This window comes from Lampetra fluviatilis, chromosome 25, assembly GCF_964198595.1.
Source record: "Lampetra fluviatilis chromosome 25, kcLamFluv1.1, whole genome shotgun sequence".
Taxonomy (NCBI): Eukaryota; Metazoa; Chordata; class Hyperoartia; order Petromyzontiformes; family Petromyzontidae; genus Lampetra; species Lampetra fluviatilis.
The window spans coordinates 9746006-9767671 of record NC_136299.1 but is presented as its reverse complement, the minus strand read 5'-3'; the positions used below and the strand labels follow the sequence as shown (position 1 = coordinate 9767671).

At 51.4% G+C, this 21666-nt stretch overlaps 2 protein-coding genes across 3 annotated transcripts in view; one reads left to right on the top strand and one right to left on the bottom strand.

Annotated features, from left to right (window-relative positions):
• Positions 1 to 4015, top strand: part of PPP4R4 (protein phosphatase 4 regulatory subunit 4) — a 60314-nt gene extending 56299 nt beyond the window's left edge. For both annotated transcript variants that reach the window (XM_078868226.1, XM_078868227.1), the window contains one exon: positions 282 to 4015. In XM_078868226.1, coding sequence (XP_078724352.1) covers positions 282 to 306 — 25 coding nt within the window. In that variant the 3' untranslated portion in view covers positions 307 to 4015. The remainder of the gene's footprint in view (positions 1 to 281) is intronic.
• On the bottom strand, positions 4007 to 21196 carry HHAT (hedgehog acyltransferase). Its single transcript, XM_078868230.1, has 12 exons — positions 20910 to 21196; positions 17986 to 18290; positions 17267 to 17334; positions 16969 to 17082; positions 15793 to 15987; positions 13825 to 14118; positions 12868 to 13090; positions 12107 to 12257; positions 9304 to 9339; positions 7258 to 7462; positions 6651 to 6795; positions 4007 to 6104 (listed from the first exon to the last, which is right to left on the bottom strand). The coding sequence occupies exons 2-12, from the start codon at positions 18275 to 18277 to the stop codon at positions 6016 to 6018; spliced, it is 1812 nt and encodes a 603-aa protein (XP_078724356.1). The 5' UTR covers positions 18278 to 18290; positions 20910 to 21196; the 3' UTR covers positions 4007 to 6015.
• Between the last annotated feature and the right edge of the window lie 470 nt (positions 21197 to 21666).

Genomic DNA, 21666 nt, shown 5'->3' with positions numbered 1-21666 from the left:
TTGTACTTTACGTTTGCATGTTCCGTGTGGATTTTTCTCCCGGACCTCCGGTTTTTCCCTCCACATTTAGAATCAGCATCTCGCGTTTAGAGTATTTGGCATCTGTTCCACGTGATAAGCGACTTCGTTGAGCTATCACGTGATAGCCAGGTCGCTTTTGAAAAAGAGCTATTTAGCTCAGTGGGCCTTACCTGGTAAAAAAAAATAGTTTCTGTCCAGCTTGCCACACTCGCAAAAAAATACATTTCTTAACGGTCCGTCTCTTGTCTTCCCGTTTTAAGAGCCACCAAAAAGGTGAAGCCATGACACTCGAAGGATTCCACCGCCGGTACCTCCACTTTGTATTCCCGGAATTTTCCGACGGCGGCGACTCCATCCGCCACCGTGTGGGGGTCACGGTAGGGTGGGGGGTCATCGCAAGGCCGTCCTTCCAGGTTGCTGCCTTAAACATTCCGGAGTTTTCCGACGGCGGCATCTCCATCCGCCACCGTGTGGGGGTCACGGTAGGGTGGGGGGGGGGGTCATCGCAAGGGCGTCTTTCCACGTTGCTGCCTTAAACATTCCGGAGTTTTCTAACGGCGGCGTCTCCATCCGCCACCGTGTGGGGGTCACAGGGGTCATCGACGGGATCCTCGCAAGGGCGTCCTTCCACCTGCCTGCCTTCAACATTACACCCACCGCCCCCCACGCCCCACCGTGAACTCTGCGGTTAACGACCCCGGACGTTTGTAAACAACCTCAGAGAATTTAGTTACTAAAAAGATAAAGAATAGCACCCACATCGAGCGCTCGTTTAATAAAAGGTGTTGTTGTGTACAGTTTCTTGCCTATGTAATTTAATTTATTGGAATGTTTAGGACGTTTTAAAATATCCCCCCGGACATTTCACAAACGGCTGTGACAGCGGCGCCGTTTTTAATATTTAAAAAAGTTGCCCGGGAGTTTTGACCAACTCTGGGCAGTGCTCACCGATTGCCTGCTGCCTCGCAGTTCTCCAATAGCAGTGCTCTTCACTACTAAATGCAGTGCCTGATTACTACATTACAAATACAGCAACTGGGGACATCACACACATACACATATTCACGTGCAGCAATCAAGAAATGGCATAGTACTTTAACACACCATCCACATTTTTCATGTCATCATTTACCACCCCTTTTTTCAACTCCACTGCTGGATGGAAACCTTACCGTGCCGCGTCGGTCATGGAAGTTCTCTGGCCCGTACTCTGCTCTGGCCACTGGCCCGGTTCGGACGTCACTCGCCCCTGATGTTAGCCGTGACTGGGAATCGAACTCACGACGGTGGGTTCATGGCTCGGTGCGGTAATCACTGCGTCGATACGCCACCTCCAACTTTATTTTATATACTATATCATTCATCTGGTTTAAACGATAACTTATTTAAAAAGCGAGTAGTGGCTTTAACAGCGAGGGTGAAAGTTCTATACATACTTAATCCTGGGCAAGTGTTCAGATGCAATTGTTTTAAGTTGGGGCGCTACCCCTTGGACTGACATCGATGAAAAAATAAGTGAGCAGCCGCACTGTCATTGGTGGAGCAGAAAAATGTCTCTCCATATCCCTGTCCGTGTACCGTGTCCCCATGTCTCCATGTCCGGCGCTATCCGTGTCTCCTTAGTGTCTGGCTGGTCTTCCTGTGTCGTGCGGAGCATTCTCTCTCTCTCTCGTGTCCCCCCTCTCGTCCTCTCTGCCGCCCCGATCCACGTGTGGACATTGCTTCACCCACTTCATGTGAGCCTGAGCCTCCACTAAAAAGGGATTTGTTACCGCCATCCTCTTGAGGGAATGTTGTGAAAAAAAAATGTTTCTTCTAAAAATTCCCAGGAATTTCAAACCTGGCAACATTGACGAAATGCTTCGGGTCGGCAAATGAGGGGATTGACTCTCAACATCGAATGACAAGTCAATGCACCGTGGAAATGTTACAAATGTGACTCATAAAGCGGCGAGGCCTGTGCAAAGTGTAAATTACCAAAAAAAACCTGCAGTATTTATAAGCTTTTCATAAACCTGTGTAAATAACAAATGTGTGTATATTCTTGTTGCTGTTGTTACCGTGCATCAGGAAATCAAAGTGAGCGTCTTGGAGTGGGGAAAAACCCGCGCGTTAGTAAGCATTCACGAGATTACTTGATTTTATCTTAAAGTTTATTTTCACTTTTTTTTTCAATGAGCTCTTAATAAAAAAATAGATCATTCACTTTTTTTCTGAATATGATATAAAAAAAATGCAACGTTGTACAAAACTTGTGCACGCAATTGAAACGTGCTCTGGGTTTCTAAATTTCATCCATAATCGGAATATTTATTGATACTGGAGGAATCTGATGGGCATCTTTTACACAGACGTCCAAATTCACCTTTGTGAGCAGCTTCAACAGCATAAACCCAGTGGGCCTGGCCACAAGCACCTTGTATATACCGGCATATCCAAGAAAGACAAAGGTTGCCTGCATCGTCTCTTGGGGCAAATGCTGTTAGCGAGCACCTGTTAAAGCCGGCACGGCGCAAGAGATGGTTGGTGTGGACAGGACACCACGCCCGGCTGCCTCTGTCTTCCCAGTGGTGATGTTTACACATCGCACCAGGTACTCATTTAAGGCTGGGGTCCAGTAAAGGGGATGACCAGGACCAGTTCAGACACCACTTGCTGCCAATGTCAATCGTGGCTGGGAAGCAAAACTCAGGTCCGCCCGGTTTGTCGCGCAGTGCATTAACCACTACTCCACCGCTCCCCACCACCAGCTTGTCAAAATATAGTCGTACAGACTATTGGCACAAGTGATGTTAGCGAGCACCTATTAAGGCTGTCACGGTGCTGTGGGTGGGCGGACGGGTGATGTGGCTGGCAACACTCTGCCTTTGAGCACTGATAGTTTACGCATCGTATCAGATACGAATATGAGGGCGAGTCAACCGAAGGGAGATCCAGGGATAGCCTGCTACTGATGTTAGCTGTGGCCAGGAATCGAGACTCGGGTCGCCGTGTTCGTAGCGCATTGCGCTAACCACAGCGCGACCACTCCACCCTCCAGCTTGAACACAAATACAAAGACCCCCCGTATAGCCTTACGAGACAATTGGGGCAAGTGCTATGAGCGAGCACCTATGAAGGCCGGCACGGCACACAAGGGGGTGGTGTGGCCAACACCACGCCCGACCGCCTTTGTCTCCCCAGTGGCGATGTTTACACACCGCACCAGGTACTAATTTGAGGCTGAGTCGAGCTAGGGGAGACCCAGGACCATTTCAGATAATCGTCACTGGTGTTGGTTGTGAGTGGGAATGAAACCTGGGTTGCCTTGTTCGTAGTGCAGCGTGGCGCTAACCACTACACTACCGCTCCCCACAGCTTGAACACACGCGCACACACATACCGTACTATCACACAGAAATGTGTCTTGTGAAACAATTCTAAGAAATTTGCGACTGCCGCAAAGTGTGTTGGTGTTCTGCGCCATGCCTTCCATTTCTAAAACAATCTTGTACATTGTAGAGATTTTAAAAACATTGTTAGAAATTTACAAGTTTTTTTTGTAAGCGACAAATGTCCTCACCACCACAATCGTGTTTCGTGCAGAACGAAAACATAAAACGAAAACACTTCTAAAAAATTATACAAAATTAACAAACGAACCGAAGTTTTGAAATGCTCAAATACGAACGGTGCTTTAACAAAGTGTACGCGGCGTGAGTTACTCTCAAGTCTTGAGGTTTATGAGCTTGGTTGCTATGCGTCTGCTGTCAAACAGATCGTAGCATTTTCCCAGAATGTTTTACAACCTCTGAACAGCCCAGTGGTACGGCCAGCACTTGCGGCTGTAAAAACACTTCAAAATCGTGAATCAAACCCAGGCGTTTTATCATGAAAGCCGGACACGGTATGGTACGGCATCTGAAATCGGCCGCTACCTAACCGGCGTCAGAATTTTAATGTGAACTGTGTTTTCGGGTTCATCCATTTTCAATAAAAGTGTATATTTTCCCTCTTTTCGCCCATTTTTGCATCTTGGCATGTTTCTCTCCGATGCGCTTGAGGGTTGCGCCGCGTGTTGTGTTCGCGAACGATGTCCGACGTTTCACCCCACATGCCGGCAGCTTCTTCGGGAACTGATTATAGCAGTTACACTTTTCCTCGAGCCGCAGATTGACGATTTGAATGATATTTTTACGATTTACGAAGTCTGCACCAGACGTCGAGGTTGGGCCGCCATTAACGTCCAGCTTGTAGCAGGATAGGATCGAGTCTCGGCAATGGGTCTACTTCAATAGATGGTCGACTTCAATAGATGGTCAACTTCAGCAAGAGGTTGAGAGAGCGGTCCATGTTGCCCTCGGGTGGACAGTACCAGACGAGAACGGAGAAAAGGGTTTGCCCGCATTTGGACAGTCGCACTGAAGGTCGAAGGATGTTGGCCGGGACGGAAGAGAGCAAGGCTTAATTGCAATGCCGGCGCTATGGACTCCGACGAGGCCTCCTCTATGAGGCTCTGATGATCGCCGTACACGTATGAAATTTAAGCCACATTTGGGGCGACAATGGACGACACGGCATCACGGTAGTCGGGCCTAGTTCAATACTCGCAGGATCAGCAGCTCAAAAGCGAGAAGTCAATGATGGGGTTGCGAAGGAGGGCAGCTTTCTTGGTGATAGAGCGCGAGTTCAGCTGCCCGATGTTCAATGCAGGGGGGCTCCAAAATGGAACGGAGCCGAAGAAACTGGGCGCATGCTGGAAGGCAGGCCTCAGCAGGCCAGCGAAGGGCGATGGCAGGCACCAGGCTAAGGAGGCTTCCAGAGCAGGGGCAGCTCCATCCTGGGGCGGACACAAACAGCAGAGGCCACGGGGGCCCAGCCGGGGTCGTGCACACTGGGCACAGGTGCGAGTTGCCGCGACCGCAGGCCAGGCAGAGGCGGCGCCGGCAACCGGAGGCCACGGAGCGCCACCGGGAGCAGGCAGGGGTAGCCCCAGGCTCGCCACGGGAGCCCAGGTGCAGCGTCCGCAGCCCCAAAGTGCACGAGGCGACCCCTGGCTGTGGAGGCCCAGGTGGGGCCCACGCCGTTGGTATAGAACCACGAGGCTGACGGCGGAGGCTTGGAGATGGCCAGCGCAGATGACGGAGCCCAAGAGGACCACAGTGGCGGAAGCCAAGCCACAGGAATCGGTGACCGCCAAAGGGGAGACCAGGCCCGCACGCTGGTGACGTGAGGAAAGCCGTTGAGAGAGGCGGCTAACCGGAGCGGCTCCGTCTTGATCTCTTGGTGGGTGCCACGGTGGCGAGATGTTAACTACCTCGCCTGGTATACAGGAGGTCGTGGATTCTATCCCGACCCTGACACCTGCTGTATATTTGGAGTTTGCGGTGTCTCTCTCTCTCATCATCATCACGGTGGCTAGGAGATGTTAACTACCTCGCCTGGTATACAGGAGGTCGTGGATTCTATCCCGACCCTGACGCCTGCTGTATATTTGGAGTATGCACGTTCTTCCCTTGGTCGTGTGGATTTCTCTCCAGGTCCTCTGTTTTTTCCCTCCACATTTAGAATCGTGCGTTCGGAGAATTTGACTGCTATAAATGTCCACACGATAAGTCACTTTGTTGAGCTGCCATTTGTGGCCAGGTCGCTTCTGAAAAAGATAGCTCAGTGGGCCCTTATCTGGTAAAATAAAAAAATAGAAGTGTTAAATAGTTTAGTCTAACTGAGCAGAGGTTTTCTGGGTGTTGGTCAGGCATATAAATATTCCCCTGCCTCGTGATCAGATTAATTGACCTAAGTCATGGATTGTGATTCGATTTTAACAATCGGTTATCTTTCGTGGCTGCAGGATGCGCGTTAACTGGTGACATAAAACGAACTTAAAATCGAAAATGACCAATTGCTACTTGCACGAATCGATGCACGTACCGCGAGCGTAAGAATCGATGCGAATCGAAGACTCACTACGTGCGTAAAGTCGTGCACATTTATGGGGCGAATAGTTGAGCCACCCTAAGGGACCTTCGCTTGGTCCCAGTCCATCCCAAACTGGGCGCAGCAATACAGGAACGAGAGCACCCCAAGGGTTGTCCATGGCCAGCCTGCGAAAACAAAAATCTATATCAAATGCACGTGCCGTGCAAGTACACAAAAGGCATAGTCATTAAAGCATGTCAGAATCACGTAACCTAGACAAACAAATTCAGCGACAGAGACCAACGGAGAGAAACACAAAGACAAAGAGATATGGACAAAGGCGAACCCAGGAACAGACACAAACACAGAGAGACAAAGAAACACAGGAAAATTGAAATCGAGCAACAGACACAGACAGGGAGAGAGGCCAGATACATGGATAGAGATAAACACAAAACACACGGACAGATCGAGAAACGCAGAGAGAAAGAGAGATGAATACAGAGAAACAGACATGGAAATATGAATACTGATGAAGAGACAAACACAGAGGCATGGAGAGAGGCACACGGACATGGAGTGGGTCAAAACGAGACGTGTAAATCTTTCCACAACCCCAGTCACAGCGGTTGACTTTTGACACATCTGCAATATTCTGTGGGGGGGGGGCTGGGGGGGCGGTAGGTGGGGTAAGGAGTGGGGGAGGGAGACATCGCAGCCCATTTCAGTACCTTGGAGGAAAACCCTGTCCCAGTAAACGGCTCCGACGGCCGTGCCGCCCAGGAACACGAGGTTCGACAGGATGACCATCGCCGTGGAGGCGCCGGCAATGACGCCGAGGAGCCGACGCTGGCCCAGCGGGGAGAGGCGGCCACCCTTGTGACGCACACACACACACGCACGCACACACACACACGCACACACGCACGCACGCGGACGCAAACACGCGCAAGCTATGGCCCATCGTCACCATCAGCCACGTTCTATCCATGTTCGAATGAAGGCCTCTTTCCCCCCCATAAAGCCATCGCCATCTCTCGCGCGAGCCGATTTACCGTGTCCCAGGAATAACCGGGTCTTTTTTGGCGGAGGTCCCTAAAGATGGGGATAGAAAAAGATTTAAAAAAAAACTGCCACTCCCTTAGCTCAAAAACTGGGATTTATAAGTGGAAGCTGGGAGCCCAGTAAACGTGAAGCGTTGGGCCGTTGCGTGTTTACTGGAACCACGGGTGGTATTTTTGCCAGGATGGTGGGGGGGGGATGGCGTATTTATCGGGCTAAATGTGAAATGTCACTGCCAACCTACACAACCGCAAGCCGCCGAGAGAGCGAGCCTACCAGGGAGAGTCGCTCTGCGGGAGTGGAGGAAAGGGCACGACCCAGGCCCGTCTCCACGGTGACACCGAGCCAGTTGAGCGTGGCCCAGAACAGCAGGTAGGCCTGGGCGCCGTGCCAGAAGAAGACGTAGAGGAAGACGGCGCCGCACGAGATAGCCTGTCGGAGCGCACCACCCTGCGAGCCTCCCAGCGGCACGTACACGTACCTGGGCGCACGCAACTTTGTGAGCGAAAAGCGGTTGATGGACAGAAACGTGGGCTATGGCAGAGGTCGCAACCGGGTGCCCGATACCCGTACCCTACCCGATACCCGGCTACCCGTACCCGGCCAGGTACGGGTACGGGTAGCGTACGGCTACCCATACCCGGCTGGGTACGGGTACCCGTTTGCGACCCTGGTGCGGCCGGGTATGGGTACGGGTAGGCCGTGAGTCACCGGTGAGTAACCGTTTGTCACTCATTTCGGGTAGGGTACGGGTAGCGTACGGGTACCCATACCCGACCGGGTAGGGGTACCCGTTTGCGACCCTGGTGCGGCCGGGTACGGGTAAGGAATCAAAACCCGTTTGCGACATCTGGGCTACGGGCGCGAGATGCGAGAGGCTTGTGGAATACTGGTGGAGAGGTACGGTGGACGCGAGGTGGGGAAGAGCGGTGGGGGGGGAACGCGATCATTCATAATTGAACGCGTTCGGTGTTCGTGCAAATCTTACGGCTCAAGGCTATCGCGGAGGGAAGGTGCTGCTGTGTTGCGCACGGGTCTGCAGTGGCTTCACAGAAAGGGGGGGGGGGCGATGATTGCTCTGTGAAAATCCAAATTGAGCAATTCGTGGGTCATTTTTGGAACGTGGAGAAAATTTGGGCCATGACGCCGGCACGCGACGGCCTCCTCGTTTCAAATGAGGCCAGGGGATCTTTAATGTAAACCCTGACGCAGATGGGCGGGTGTTGTGTGGATATTGCACCGGCAGTGATAGAAACAATCAGCAAAAGCGCTCCCATTGGGCCATGTCACCGCCCCATATGTGAGAAAGATACGGAGATGGGACGCAGATAAACTCCAGAGGCACAGACAATAACAGACAACATAGAGATAAAGACGCAGAGACGCAGAAGCGCAGACAATAACACCAAAAATGCATAGATATATATAAAGAGACGGACGTTAACATTGAGACAGACACCAAACAAAGCAATGTAGTCGTTGACACTATTGCTGCAAAGATACGAAGAGAGAAAAACTCAGACACGAGATAGAGAGAGAGACAGCGATTCAGACGAAGCTGCACAACATTTTTTAAAAAGACACCAACATGGCAAAGAGTGAGACATACGGACACAAGTAATATTGGCACGCCTCTCTCTCTCTCTACACACACACGAATATAAGGAGACGCTATTGTCAGACGCAGACATACACTAGAGACACTAGCACAAGACATACACAGACACGAAAACAGCCACGGCTAACATGAATCATCACTTCGGATACATCGACACAAACTGTGGATTTGAGATCACTTACAGAAGCCCGAAGAGTGAAAGCAACGCTTTAAACAAACAGCATTCCTTAAACGAGCACATTTAAAATGCAAACAATGAATCAGTCGAGAGCATGGGAACAGCAATTAGTCAAAGAACACAAGTTTCCATTACTAATTAATTACTTCAATTGAGAAATAATTTAGTTCAAGACAAATAAAGACAAAGGAATTAGGGAAACAAAACCATTCATAAAGAAAGTTAACAAATTAATTACCACGAAAAGCAAAGCCAGATTTAAATGACCAAACAAAGCATTCAATGAAGAAAACAAAAAAGCGACGATGGTGATGACAATACTATCGGTGCAAGCGATGCATAAATCAACGTCTTATTAGACATAAGCGGAAACGTAAACAGAATGTTTGTGATTAATGGTCAGACCGATGGTCACGCTTTAATCCATCTGTCCGTGGGCGGGCGAGGATTAATGTGGATGACCGTCTGGGGTGACAACTTCAAATTGCTCCGAGGGGAAGGGTCCCGACGTCCTTGCTCCCCTTACCTGAGCAGCCACCTGTGAAGACCGACATCAAAGTTCCTGGGGGGGGATTTAACAACGGAAGAAAAGGACATCGAGGTTCAAACAAAGATCCCCCGTGTAGCCTTAACAGACTGTAGGGGCAAGTGCTGTTAGCGAGCACCTATGAAGGCCGGCACGGCACACGAGGGGGTGGGTGGCCAGCACCACGCCCGACCGCCTTTGTCTCCCCAGTGGCAATGTTTACACACAGCACCAGGTACTCATTTGAGGCTGAGTCGACCCAGGGGTGGCCCAGGACCAGTTCAAATAATCGTCACCGGTGTTGGCCGTGAGCGGGAATCGAACCCGGGTCGCGGGGTTAGTAGCGCAGTGCGCTAACCGCTACACTACCGCCCCCCACACACACACTCACACACAACAAAGACAAAGACAAAGATCCCCCATATAGCCTTAACAGACTGTAGGGGCAAGTGCTGTTAGCGAGCACCTATGAAGGCCGGAACGGTACACGAGGGGGTGGGTGGCCAGCACCACGCCCGACCGCCTTTGTCTCCCTAGTGGCAATGTTTACACACCGCACCAGGTACTCATTTGAGGCTGAGTCGACCTAGGGGAGGCCCGGGACCGGTTCAGATAAGCGTCACTGGTGTTGGCCGTGAGCGGGAATCGAACCCGTGTCGCTGGGTTCATAGCGCAGCGCGCTAACCGCTACACTACCGCTCCCCTACACACACTCACAGACACACATACACACTCACACACATTCACACACACACACGCACAGACACACTCACACACACTCACACACACACACGCACATACACACTCACACACACTCACACACACACACGCACAGACACACTCACACACACTCACACACACTCACACACACACATACACACACGCACAGACACACTCACACACACTCACACACACACACGCACAGACACACTCACACACACTCACACACACTCACACACACACATACACACACGCACAGACACACTCACACACACTCACACACACACACGCACAGACACACTCACACACACTCACACACACTCACACACACACACGCACAGACACACTCACACACACTCACACACACTCACACACACACACGCACACACACACTCACACACACTCACACACACACACGCACAGACACACTCACACACACACACTCACACACACTCACACACACACACGCACACACACACTCACACACACTCACACACACTCACACACACACATACACACTCACACACATTCACACACACACACACACTCACACACACTCACACACACTCACACACACACATACACACTCACACACACACTCACACACACACACGCACAGACACACTCACACACACACACTCACACACATTCACACACACACACTCACACACACACACTCACTCACACACTCACACACACTCACACACACTCACACACACTCACACACACTCACACACACTCACACACACATACACACTCACACACACTCACACACACGCGTTTGCTCGCAACTTGCTCGTCACCACGCAGCGAAGAGTAAACTTTATTGAGCGTGTAAACTTCTGCGAGTGTAGTGCGGTGTGTTTTGATGAATGTGCGCATTTTATTTAATTACTATTATAATTTTGTCTTTCTCCTCACCCCCCCCCCCCCCGCAATTTATTCCGAAGCTGATATCGGTGCATGCCAAGTGAAAACGAAACGCCGAATAGACGATTGTTTAAAAAAAATTGCCTTCCCACCCCAGGTTTATCCCCGTTGCGCTATCGGTGGCATGGGACGAGAAGAGGAATCCATTTGGAAATCTCACAGAGCAGCGCATCGTGTCCCAAATCCCCCGTGCGTGTCGGAGAAGAGTCAAGTGAATTTATTTTTGGTTAACGTGTGGCACATTTCTGGCACAAATATGCCAATCCAAAGCACCATCACAACATTAAACGTAAAAATTAACTGTTCTATAAGGTTTAACAAAAATATATTAAAACCAAGTTGTGGCTGTGAGTTCGGTGAAGAGATTTGTTACATGACGTCTACATAAAATGTCTTCACGTGGCCTTTTTAAATTCTATTGAACAAAACAAGCAAAATATGATAATTGGTTTTTTACCCTTTTATCTGGAAACAAAACTGACACCTTTTTTACACCATGTGAGACTAGGCTCTAAGAAAAGCTGTCTCTCGGGTGTGAACCAATCAATTTCAAGGACAGTGCATACATTATCAGAGTTGTGTTTTTTGTTTGCATTCCGACTGCAGGTATTGTGGTCAATGCAAACATGACTCCTTGTAAAAAAGGTGTCAGTTTTGTTGCCAATTATCATATTATTATGAAATATTGTTTGTTGCACGACAGTCAAACTGGTATTTTACATTATCAGAGGCAGTGGTGGCATTTAGCCAACGAAAGTTCAAAATTAAATTTAATATCGTGGTTTATTTTGTGCGGTCTTTTGTGACCGGGCTGAGACCATTAACTCACGATGCTTGTGAACCCTCATTCATCATGGGTGGCAGCCCGGTTTCGAATCCAGGACCTCAGCAGTGCCGACTCAGCGCTCTAACCCCGCAACCACCAGCTCATGCTTCCACGTCTGTGCCCTCTGCCTTCGACCAAACCCACGTCAAAGTACATAACCCTCACGGTGTGGGGGGAGGCCCTCGCCCAGCAGTGGAATAACAAATAGGCTTCTGTTGTGGCAGTTGCAGTGCAGGTGTGGGCATGGTTATGGAAAGGGGCTTGATGGTGGTGTGGTTATGGTTCGGGCTGAGGACTTGGTGTTGATGACGGTGGCTCGGGTCCCACCTCCACATGTCGGAGAAGCCGTGTGTGATGCTCACGCAGCGCGGTAGGGGAGGAGGCTGGACGCCGTCTAGGTGCATGGCGAGGCTGGGCACCCCGAACAGCACCAGGTACTTCACGTAGAAGAAGCTGACGTGGGCGATGGCCAGGCAGGCTGCACGCACGCAACAAACCACACGGGCCGCCGGGCTGAGCGACGCGCACGTCTACAGGAGGGTCTCGCTCCAGTGGGACGTTGGGTCAACCCTAACTTGCGGGCGTTCGGCTTTCATGTCGGAGGACAACGGAGAACGGGGAAGAAGACCCACCATGCATGAAGCGGTAACAGTGCAAGCCGTGAACCACCGCTGGTGCTGCCATCTCCTGGCCACCTCACGCGAAGCTCATCCTTGCCTCAAAATACAACCGAGGCATCGCACATTGGCGATAATTTAATCGATTCTTTTGAACGAGCCTCACGCGACGATCTTATCGGCCGCCGTTCGCTTGCGCCGAGTGGGCGCGGCGAGCACCGTGCGCCCTGGGGCACGAGCCTCCACCCCCACGGCGAGGAGGCCCGGCGGTAGCGCCTTCGCCGTTTGTCGCGGTGGCTCACGGTTCAAATCCAGCGGCCGCCCTGGTTAATACCGCGTGTCCGTTGACCGTCCAAAAACACAACTGCGCGGTCTGCTTCGCAGTGGACGTGAGAGATCCCGTGACGGTAGGCCGTCGTAATGAGATTGAACAACAGCCTCCCACCTCCCGCCACGCGGCGCCGTCCGTACCGAGCGTGGCGCTGGGCAGGGACTCGAGCAGCTCCTCGTGCTGGTGCAGCACCGAGAAGTAGCCGAGGTGCAGCATGAGCTCCGCCAGCGCCCACCAGGCGGCCACGCGCACGGCCAGCCACGGCAGCCGGGGCAGCCGGGGCAGCAGGGGCAGCAGGGGCAGTCGGGGCATCTGAGGGCCTCCGCTTCGTACGTCGCCCGGCTGAGACACTGGCCGCTCACACTGAGACAAGAATGACAGAGATGCAGCGATAGCAATGCAGCATGTTGGGACAAATGCTGTTCGAGAGCAGCTATTGAGGCCAGCGTGGAGCATGATGGGAGCTGGTGTGACCGGGACGTTACCAGGTCAACCTTGTCTTCCGAGTACTGATGTTGGAACATTGCAACAGGTACTCATTTAAAGCTGAGCGGACCCTGTGGAGGGCCAGGATAGATTCGGAAATCACTGGCTGCTGATGTTATCCATGGCAGGGAATCAAACTCAGGTGGCCAGGTGCTTAGCACAGTGCTTGAATCACTCGACTGCAGCCCCGCCGAAACCTTCACGAGCCTCCTCCACAGTGGCCAATATTGATACCACTGGTACCCGTCTTCGGCAAGTCCACTCAGCTCCACATCCTTCTGTACCATATAAGCCCAAGCCATGCCTTTTTAAGCCCAAAGCATGCCTCTCTATTGCCAAACTAAATTTACTAAGGCATGCTGGGCATGCCGGCCATATGACCCAGGCAACTCACCAGCCGTATCTGTGTGTGTGTGCGTAGCACACTCAAAGAGACAAAACAAGAACATCCGCCATTCGCCACTCAGCGACGATAACATCACAACAGCACTTGTGCCAGGCTAGGTGCACGTTGCGGCCACGTGGAGTGTCAACGTCTCGCCGCTGGCCACGTGAAGTGAGATGAATGACAAAGAGACGCGTGCGTGCACGCACACACACACACAGCTCACCCGAGCTACAAAGTCGCAGTAGCTCATGATCGGGCCGTTGTGGAGCGGTGGATAGTAGAAAGTGTAGACCAGTGGCCAAAAGAGCGAGGAGCCAGTGGCTGGGTGAGCGGTCTGCGTAAGGGGCGAGGGGTCCGTCTGCTCCGCAGGCGCTGGTGGACGGGGCTGGTGCGGCACGGACGGGCACGGGGGATCCGCCTGGCGGCACAGCTCAAGGCTGAAGCTGGTGCAGCGCAGGTTGGTCATGGCGAGCGTGAAGAGCAGGAGGAAGTACTCGTTCTCGGACTCGTACCAGCCCTGATTGGGGTGCGGGGGGGGGGGGGAGACGTTGGTGCAGGCTCCATCGTCGGTCGTATTTTAAGCATGTCTCCGTTTGTGATGGACGCATCTACTCGACATGTGTGAAAACCCACTGGGCATCTGTGAAATAGAGCTTCATAGATCATCGGATTTCTCCAGGATAAATACAGATTCCGAAGAAAGATTCTGAATCTCATATGGTGTGCCACATTTCCAAATGCAGACATGGAAGAATACTGGATGTGGTGTGCAACATCACAAATGGGGACGTGGCATGCTGGAACCACAATGGATGTGCTGTGCTCTTTGGTTCTTTCGGTAAAGTCACGTAGAAAGAAAATAAATTAAATAGAGTACGACGTTTCGATTGCAACACAAGCAGTCGTCATCAGGTAGAACTAAATTTGAGAGAGAGACAAAACACAGACACGGAGACACACAGACAGACACACAAGCAGAGAGAGACAACACAACATAGACACACAGACAGACAAACAAGCAGAGAGAGACAACACAGAGACACACAGAGAGAGACAACACAACATAGACACACAGACAGACACACAAGCAGAGAGAAACAACACAGAGACACACAGAAAGAGACACAACATAGACACACAGACAGACACACAATCAGAGAGAGACAACACAGAGACACACAGAGAGAGACACACAACATAAACACACAGAGACCCAATGCCTCTTTGTCGTGGCTTTAAATAGAGAGAGAGGGGGTGTGGGGCAGAGAGAGAGAGAGAGGTGGGTCTGCTGGAGCAGAGAAATTAGCATGTCAATGATGTGCTGTGCTCGACACAGAAATAATTTCCGGGTCACGGACTCAGACAGAACCCAGATGAAATTAAGCTCCAATTGTCCTAGCTGTTCCCATCGGGGCACCAGCAAGCACATCGTTATTCTAGTCTCCAATAACAAGTACCACATCGTCATCTTTCAATGTTTGCATCAGAAACTATATCATCACCATTTCCACCATTAACCACGCCATACGTGATAGATAAATGGATTACTTACATTAAAAACAACTTTGCTCAGTGGAGCGACTGCAGCCGATAGAATGGGCATGGCTCGCCAAGGGGGTTTCTTTCCTTCAGGAGGAAGGATGTCATGGCATACCTGTCAACCCATAGCTGTCAACCCATACAATTCACCCGTATTCTTGTACAGGGAAAGTGAGTTTTCAGGTTCGTATGCCGTACAGCCGTTTCAATACGGGCAAAAAAACACAATTTTAGTAACATAACTTTTGTCTATTTGTTTGTGTTTCTCCCTTGTGATGGGATTGTGTAGGATGAACATTGAGATTTATAAGGGCACGTGGTGACCAATAAGGTCTGAATTGGTCAGGGGTTGACAGGAATGTGACATGGCGGCCGCCATTTTCAGAAAGCCCTGAGTGATCGACCACAAAAAAAGAGAGGGGTCGATCACAACTTGCAGCCAATCAATCAACCTCATCGACGACTCGTCCCAGCTCTGGCGATCATTCTAAGACAATACCTCCCCCCCCCCTACTCCTCCACCTCCTCCTCCTCCTCACCTGCGTGTGGCTCCAGTGAGCGATCACAACTTGTAGCCAATCAATCAACCTCATCGACGACTCGTCCCACCTCCCCCCCTACTCCACCTCCACCTCCTCCTCCTCCGCCCCACCTGCGTGTGGCTCCAGTGAGCGGCCTGCAGGCCGGCGAGGAGGCCCAGGCTCGTGAGCCAGCAGAGCGACGGCCGGCGAAGTTGTGCCGCTGCGTACGAGGCGAGCGCGTGCGCCAGCACCACGGCCGCTCCCCCAGTGCCCAGCAGCGCGGCGCAGCACGCCAGCCCGTACGCCAGCCAGCCCCACGGGCGCAGCTGTGCGGCAAGCGCATGGCAGAGACACGAGCAGCTTTAGGGGGCCATCCATTCAGTGCGTGCGCGTGGAGGGGGGAGTAGGGGGAGGTTAACACAAATGCGTACGCTTGCGTATGGGGGGTCTACTGACAATGTACGTATGTCAGAGGTCGCAACCGGGTACCCGATACCCGTACCCTACCCGATACCCGGCTACCCGTACCCGGCCGGGTACGGGTACGGGTAGGCCGTGAGTCACTGGTGAGTAACTGTTTGTCACTCATTTCCCAACGTCTTGTCTCTTCTCACAATTCAAGTTCCTAGAATCAACCCACCCGCGCCTGCAACATGGCTTCATCCCAGAAGTCGCAATCAGGTACCCGATACCCGTACCCTACCCGTACCCGGCCGGGTACGGGTACGGGTAAGGAATCAAAACCCGTTTGCGACCTCTGATGTATGCATAGGAAACGGGAGTGGGGGGGGGGTGAAGCCTCGATAATAATTTGTCTACATTGGCCTTCAAATGAACCACAGTTCAGTGTCTTCAGCTGTCAGACAACAAGTCCTGCCGGGAGAGGTAGGACTGTGGGAGAGGTGTCACTCGTGTGTCACCGTGCCCCTGACTGCAGCTATCACGCAGCTCGGCAAAAACAAGTGGCCAAGGTACGCAACTTAATTCATTAATGCAGCCGGCGGTGGACTGTTTGCTTAATATCGGCCGTTCTATAGGATTCGGGGGGGGGGGGGGTTGCGTCAGGCGTATGTACGCAGGTGGGGGGGGGGGGGTGTAAAAGTACACGTACGTACAGCAACCTCAGCAGCAGCAGCAACTGCAGCAGCAGCAACTACAGAAGCAGCAACTGCAGAAGCAGCAACTGCAGCAGCTGCAGCAGCAGCAACTGCAGAAGCAGCAACTACAGCAGCAGCAGCAGCTGCAGCAGCTACAGCTGCAGCAGCAACTGCAGCAGCAGCACAACGAGGCAGAGCTGTTGAGGGAACCTGCGGGGCTGAGTGTGAGAAGAGCTGAGAGAGCAGCACGTGGCCCAGCAGCATCCAGAGCAGCCTCGACGAGGCCCAGTGAGACCAGAAGGTCCACTCAAAGTCCGTGGGGTCCTGGGCCAACAACGGCGACATGGCAAGGGTGGTCAGCAGGGTTAGCATAGTACAGTGAGGTTTTTTCGAGATGAATGGTATTATTGTTGTTGTAGTTCACCCCGGGCCTAAAAGGCAGGACGTACGTGCATGCAAGTACATAGCCATGGGTTGCACTCGCACACGCACGCACGCACGCACTTGCCTTCTTGAATCCCCACACGAAAAATCCCTTCTCCAGCTCAAACTCGGCGTGCAATTCCTCCTCGTGCTCTGAAACGGAATGACAAGTCTCGTTGAGAATTTTGGTTGTATTCGTTGTTTAAAAATGACGCGCAAATAATTGACATCCCTGTGTCAAAACACTGTCGACCGAAGGCCACCCCCAGCCCGTGTCGGTTATGGCAGGTAACACACGTCACTGATGTCAGCCGTGGCTGGGAATCAAACTCAGGTCGCCGAGCTCATAGGACAGTCCGCGAACCACTGCATCATCATCTTCTTGGTTCTTTCGGTAAAGTCACGTAGAAGGGAAATAATAAAATAATAAAAATACAACATTATAAATTAATTCTCACGACGTTTCGGCCAAAACGCAAGCAGCCGTCCTCAGGTGAAGAACAGGTCTGTCGGGAAGACAGCGTTGTCGCCGAACCGTCGTGAGAATTATTTAATTATGTTTTATTTTTATTATTTTATTATTTCCCTTCTACGTGACTTTACCGAAAGAACCAAGAAGATGAATCCCTGCAGTCACTGCATCACCACTCAACCATTGGGATTTGAATACTGTTAACGACGATGCCAAAGCTGCTGAAAATTATGCCGGTGGATGTATAATGACTGCTGTAACGACGACAATCACAACGACGGATCATGAAGATGATCAACGACGAAGACGCCAACGCCGCCGACGTAAGTCACCACGAGACACCAGGTGGACGATGTAGAAGGCGTACGCGTGCCCAGCGATGGCGATCAGCAGGCACAGGGCGCGCTCCGGGGCCGGCAGCGGGGTCACCGAGTGGCGCAGGGACCCCTGCACCACGACAGGGGACGCCGAGGGTCCCCGGGCGAGGGGATCCGATCCCCGGTGGGCCGTCCTGCGACGGCTCCGGGGGGCCCGCTCACTCCCACTGCTGCCTCCGGTGCTGCCCCCAGTGCTGCCCCCGAGACCATCACAGCCGCCGTGACCTTGTGACCCCGTGCTTGGCATCTCGCTGCTCACGCTGCTCACCACACCGCACAGTGGGTGATTTAATATTTGCACGGTCGGTGACTGGGATATTTCCATGCCAAGCGCAACACGTCCAGTATGTCTACTCACGTGCCTCCGATTAGTATGGTTGGCTACATATGGTGCGAAAGAAGTTCAACTTACATACAAACATACTACATACGTGCCGCTTTCTCTAGTCGACCAGCGTGTTCCAGTGAGAAAATCAGCCCTGGGTGTCGGGAACGGAATGTGAGGGCGTCTGAATCTGTGTCCTTCACCGGTACAGGCTCAATATCCGTGGCGGTGTTTGCTCGGCCAAGAATATTTGACAAAAATGTGCGACGGACATTCCCCGAGTGGAAGCTTCCCTGCGAAAATGTAAGTTGGAGGGAAAAAATGAGCAGAGGGAAGGAGGGCCCGGTGGCTCAAGAGGTCACAGTGCTGAGCTGGCAAGTTGGTTCTGCACTTAATTGGCAAATATTCCAGCTCTGAGAAATAACAACATGAACTTGATTTCCATAGCGGCATTCAAATTGTGGCCCCTTCAATGGTCGTTGCTGTTATTATTTATTTTGCCAAACTTGTGGCACATCTTTTTTTTACTTTCCGCGTACTTATCTCAAGTCCAACTCTGCAAAGATGTTACGCTAACGTGACATGCTTGAAAAAAAATTAATACGAAACGAGAAATACAAACAAGAGTGTGATAACGAGAGAAAGAGAGAATCCACGACACGTACGACCTTGTGACGCTGGCGAACAAAAAAAAACAGCGAATTTTCCAGATTATAAGAGGCTGCGGAAAGTAACACGCACCCCAGGTAACTCGTTTGAGGTTGAGTCGACCTAGACCTGAGCACGCACACACACACACCGGTTGATAAGACGCCTCTCCCCACTCGACCTATGAAAAAAACAAGAACAGGTTTTACCCTTTCTGGAAATAATAAAACAGGAGGTGTCAAGATGTTCAAACACCAAATAGAAACCACTTTAAAGTAATCAAGTCTGCATTAACCACACACAGTACTTGGTGGTGATCATACAAGCAAATAACATGCTCTGATAACACGACGCAACACGATTTTTGTCCCTGGGTAGTAAGTGTTATTTTCTAAATGCTTATGCCTCAAAACTACAAAAAATGGCTATTATTCCCCACAAACGTTGCTTTTGTGACCAGGACTTTATGTGAAGGAATGACACAAAAGCACACCACGTTTTCTCATTGAAAATTGGTAAATTTCTAAATAGCACTGTCCTGGTCACAAAAGCAAAGTTCGTGGGGAACAATAGCCAGTTTCTGTACTTTTGAGGCATAAGCATTTAGAAAATAACACTTAGTACCCAGGAACACTGGAATATTTGGCATTGTCTTTGAGACTGTCCTACACACCGGACACAGCCTCGCTCTTCATGGCCGAGTCTCACTAGCAGCGTCAGGCCAGAGAACAACTCCGAAAGGCGAACAGTACAGGGGCAATGCCACGCGTATCCTGAGAATTCATTCCATAGCTCAGCTCCCAACATTTGATATCGGCAAACAACAACAACAGAGGTCCCACCATTGTGTCGCTAATTCTAGATTTGAAGCTTTCGTGACTGCAAGGATTCATACTCTTAGGTTTTTTCGGTAAAGTCACGTAGGTAAAAAATTAAAATAAATAAAAGTTACATTAAAATAAAATAAAAATGTTACATATTTTTATTTTACTTTATTAATTCTAATTTTTTACCTACGTGACTTTACCGAAAAAACCTAAGAATTGTGTCGCTCTTCTAGGTTCTTTCGGTAAAGTCACGTAGAAGGGAAGTAATAAAATAATAAACATAAAACATAATAAAATAATTTTATTTATATATATAATTTTATTTCATTATTTTTATTTTTATTATTGTATTACTTCCCTTCTACGTGACTTTACCGAAAGAACCTAGAAGATGAATCCCTGCAGTCACGAAAGCTTTAAATCGAAATGTAATTGTGTCGCTATTACGAGTTGCAGCCACAGGGTGTCTCCACTACTCCACGGGCGAACGTTGCTGCAACGTTGCCGCTACGTCAAACGAACACGAACCTCAACAAGTAGTAGCCCCGCGTGTACTGTACCTCTTCCTGTGCCTGGTGCACCTCGAGGCGGCTTTACAAACCACAAACTCCTCTTAGTTGTTACACACGGAGATTGATTTACTTTGGTATTCAGCCGTGCAACTGTTTCATTGTCAGTAGCGCACACTTTTAAACACCCCCACCCACCCACCCGTTTTGTGTTGTCAATCAAACTGTTCCCCACGCCGCGTCCGTCACGCAAGAGGTCGTTTGACCATACTTCACCACGCTGGTCGCTGCCAGTTGTCCCTCGGAAGAGATCCCCGCTTTCACGGACGGAGACCTCGAGGCGGCCTCTGCTGGCTGGGTCCGTGACCGCCCGCTGCGCTAACTACAGCGCCACCGCTCCCCCCACCACCACCACCACCGATCCACTCATCACTCCCCCCCTCCCCCCCTCCCATGCGAATCGCGCTGTTTTGTTCTCTACAATCGCGCTAAACTAAATTAACCCCGCAACACCGCCACGAGACAGACACACACACACGGGGGCGTTCGTTGACATTGCATGAAACTCGCCTTCGTGTCCACGCCACGGCCCCTTTGTCATTAACATCGTGGCCAGCGCACTCGTCGAGCCTGTTGTCTTCACCGCTCGAGATATCCTCCCATCTGTGGTGGCAGCTGGAGACGATGCTGCTGCTGCTGCTGGTGGTCGCGATGTCCGGCAAACCGCAGGACGCGCAGTGGCGTCATGGTGCGATGCGCGCGCCTCGGATCAAATCATCGCGCGGATCGGATCATCGCGTGGAGCGCACGCGGGAGGGGGAGGACGCGGACACGAGACGGGGAAGAGGATGGGGAGGTTGAGGGATTGGAGGGGGGACACGGGGACGTGACGGGAGAGAGAGAGAGGGGAGAGGGCTGGGGGGTGGTGGCAGGGAATGCGATGGATGACAGGAGTAGGGGGGGGGGTAAGATGGAGAGGGGGGGATGAGAAGGAGGCTAGGGGATGTGATTGAGGGAGGGATGGAGGGGATAAGATGTAGGGGAGGGGGGGATGACAAGGAGGCAAGGAGGATGAGATGTAGGGAGGACATGTACTGTATGTTGAACTTCTTTTGCACCGTACGCAGGATGTGCGGGGGAAGGACAACAAACTTTGAGATCGTTTGTTGGGATAGGATAGTTTAGTGAGATAGGGAGGGAATGGGATGGTCGGTGGTGATGAAAATCCCATGGTGATGACGACGTTACCATGTTCAGAGTAACGCAATGTTTAATGACAGCGAGAGACAGCAGACGGCTTAGTAGGTGGCCGGACGCTGGCTCAGAG